We start from the raw sequence: 2799 nt of genomic DNA on the forward strand, positions 1-2799 counted from the left end.
GTTTTCAAGCATGCGTCGCTATGATTCGTCCCCAAGCAGCCTCGTCGAGGCCGCAACGTGCGTATGGAGTCAATACTACCCAGAAGACCACAACATCGGCATCCGCCAACCAGGCGAGACTCGCTCAGCGCAATACTACAGCCCCATCAGCGACACCGACGGCCGTTTCCAGGCGGCCATGACCTTCCTCAACTGTTTCCGTGACGGCGAGCAATGGGCGCCACTACTGCAAGTAATACGCCAACGCCTGCAGCACTATGCTGTGGTATATTTTATGCTAACACTATGCTGTGGTATATTTTATGCTAATATTGGTTATTATATCAGTGTGACCTGACCCAGGCGAACGTGACGGTGGTGTGGCTACACTATACAGAGCTCATTCGCACCGGGACGGCAGATTTTGAGCGAGCAGTGACCGAGAACATCGAAGACGTGCTGCTTTGTCTCGGTATCGCTCTCTGTATGCGTCGTCATGAGCTTCGCGTGGAGGCGGAAGAGGATATTACTAGGAAACGAAGTATGCCGGTGGACCGTACCAAGATCACGGTTCGACTACACGGAGTGACGCCGGTACTGCCCATTGCAGCATTGAAAGCAGATGTGGTGAACCAGTTCGTAAGTGTCGTGGGGACCGTGGTGAGAGTGAGCGCCATTAAGCCGCTGGTCACGAGGTGCGACTTCGTCTGTGCCAAATGCAATGAAGCCACGTCGCGAGCCTTCCCGGACGGGAAGTTTATTCCACCGCAGAGGTGTGAGAACTCTCCGTGTCGAGGACGGACGTTGCTACCGAATCGATCATCAGTAGATACCGTGGACTACCAGAAAATTAAGTAGGTGGGAGGGACGTAATTGGAATATTCGGTCGATACTGATTCTTGCTGGTGTTAAGGCTGCAGGAGATGGAGACAACAGACGTGGGTCCTGGTCGCATGCCTCGAATGGTAAGACCTTCCATAAGTATTTTGATGGAGCGACACTTACTAACGCATTGTTTTGTAGATCGAAGTAGAATTGTACGAAGATCTTGTGGACTCCTGTATCCCTGGTAATGTGGTGACGATCTCCGGCATCGTCAAGAGCATCAACTCGGAGATTCACGAAGGCAGATACGGCAAGCGTGCACAGGCAAATAGCCTGTATATTCTGTACGTCAGTGCCAACTCGGTGGAAAACTCGGCTAAGGTGAGCTGTTTTTTTTTTTTCTTCTGATTTTTTTGACATGCAATTCGTATATCCTCATTCTCGCTTGCTTAGGTGGACAAAGATAAGGACCGAGCTTCGGACATTGATTTCACTAAGGAAGACCTGGAGCAAATCAGCCACATCATCAACCAGGGCAACGTCTTCGATCGCCTCGTGCACTCGCTGTGCCCCGGAATTTATCGGAATGATATCGTAAAAGCAGGTTTGATCCTCGCATTACTCGGTGGAACGCGGAATTCGGACGAGAAAGACACCACGTGTGTACGCAGAGCAGATTCCCATGTGCTGGTTGTTGGAGATCCTGGTCTGGGTAAGAGTCAGATGCTTCGAGCTGTATCCATGGTAGCGCCACGAGCTGTCTATGTCGGTGGAAACACAACGACAACGACAGGATTGACCGTTACAATGGTGAAAGACGGATCTGGTGACTACGCGCTGGAGGCTGGAGCTCTCGTTCTGGCAGATCAGGGTGTGTGCTGCATTGACGAGTTCGATAAAATGGGAATCGACTATCAGGCGCTACTGGAAGCCATGGAGCAACAAAGTATCAGTATTGCCAAAGCAGGAATCGTTTGCAATTTGAATGCGCGGACATCAGTCATCGCCGCTGCAAATCCAAGCGGTGGCCACTACGATCGCAGTCGGTCGGTTGGAGAAAACCTCAAAATGAAAGCTGCACTACTGTCTCGCTTCGACCTGGTCTTTATCCTGTTGGACCGACCAGATGAAGAAAGAGATCGACTGTTGTCAGAGCACGTGATGAACTCACATGCACGTGGCAAGCAAAAATCAAGAAAAAGGACGCGAGATAGCAGTGCTACGACCTCTTGGAGCTCCAACAGCTACGTTGACGAACCCGTAAATGGATACGAAGACATTCAAGAGTCTGGACGTCGTATGCTGTCACACCGTCTGCGTCAGAACGCGTCCGAGTACAGTATGAACCCGGTCCCCCTTTACTTTGTACGTAAGTTCATTGCCTACGCTCGTCGATATGTGCATCCACGGCTGTCGTCCGAAGCCGCTGCTGTCCTCCAGAAGAAGTACCTGGAGCTGCGTTCAGCGGGCGAAGGTCAACAGAATCCGACGGACAGTATTCCGATTACAACACGTCAGCTCGAGTCGATGATTCGTCTGTCCCAAGCTCGTGCTCGAGCCGAACTCGCTGAAACGGTATCCGCTGAACACGCACAAGACGTCGTTGACATCATGCAGGAGTGTCTGCTGGACACGTACACTACGGAGGATGGGAACCTGGACTTCGGACGCAGTGGAGGGATGAGTCTGGCCAAGAAGGTCAAGGCCTACGTCGCAAGACTCATGAAAGCTGCAGCCAGGCGCAACACTTCGTTGTTTTCAATGGAAGACTTGCTCGAAGTTGCTGACAGCATGGGACTCAAGGTGGATGACTTCCGTGACTTCGTTGACATCCTACGGAACGAATGTTATTTACTCAAGAAAGGCCCAGGACAGTTCAAAGTGCAAGTTTCATCGTACAACATGATGTAGCCAATTTTGACTGCATGACAGAGATCTAGAATTACTATCGCTCACTATCGTTCACGAACGTGGGCTTTTACTAGTGGTTATTTT

At 50.9% G+C, this 2799-nt stretch overlaps 1 protein-coding gene across 2 annotated transcripts; it reads left to right on the plus strand.

Annotated features, from left to right (window-relative positions):
* Positions 1–2799, plus strand: PPTG_13250. 2 transcript variants are annotated; one of them, XM_008910710.1, is made up of 5 exons: positions 1–265; positions 328–833; positions 893–944; positions 1003–1185; positions 1258–2799. In XM_008910710.1, exons 1-5 carry the CDS (start codon positions 11–13, stop codon positions 2713–2715), a joined length of 2454 nt encoding a protein of 817 aa, XP_008908958.1. In that variant the 5' UTR covers positions 1–10; the 3' UTR covers positions 2716–2799. The 2 variants fall into 2 exon arrangements, with proteins under 2 accessions (XP_008908958.1, XP_008908959.1); XM_008910711.1 differs by having other exon boundaries at positions 1–232.

The sequence above is a fragment of the Phytophthora parasitica genome (genome assembly GCF_000247585.1).
Source record: "Phytophthora parasitica INRA-310 unplaced genomic scaffold supercont2.38, whole genome shotgun sequence".
Classification (NCBI taxonomy): Eukaryota; Oomycota; class Peronosporomycetes; order Peronosporales; family Peronosporaceae; genus Phytophthora; species Phytophthora nicotianae.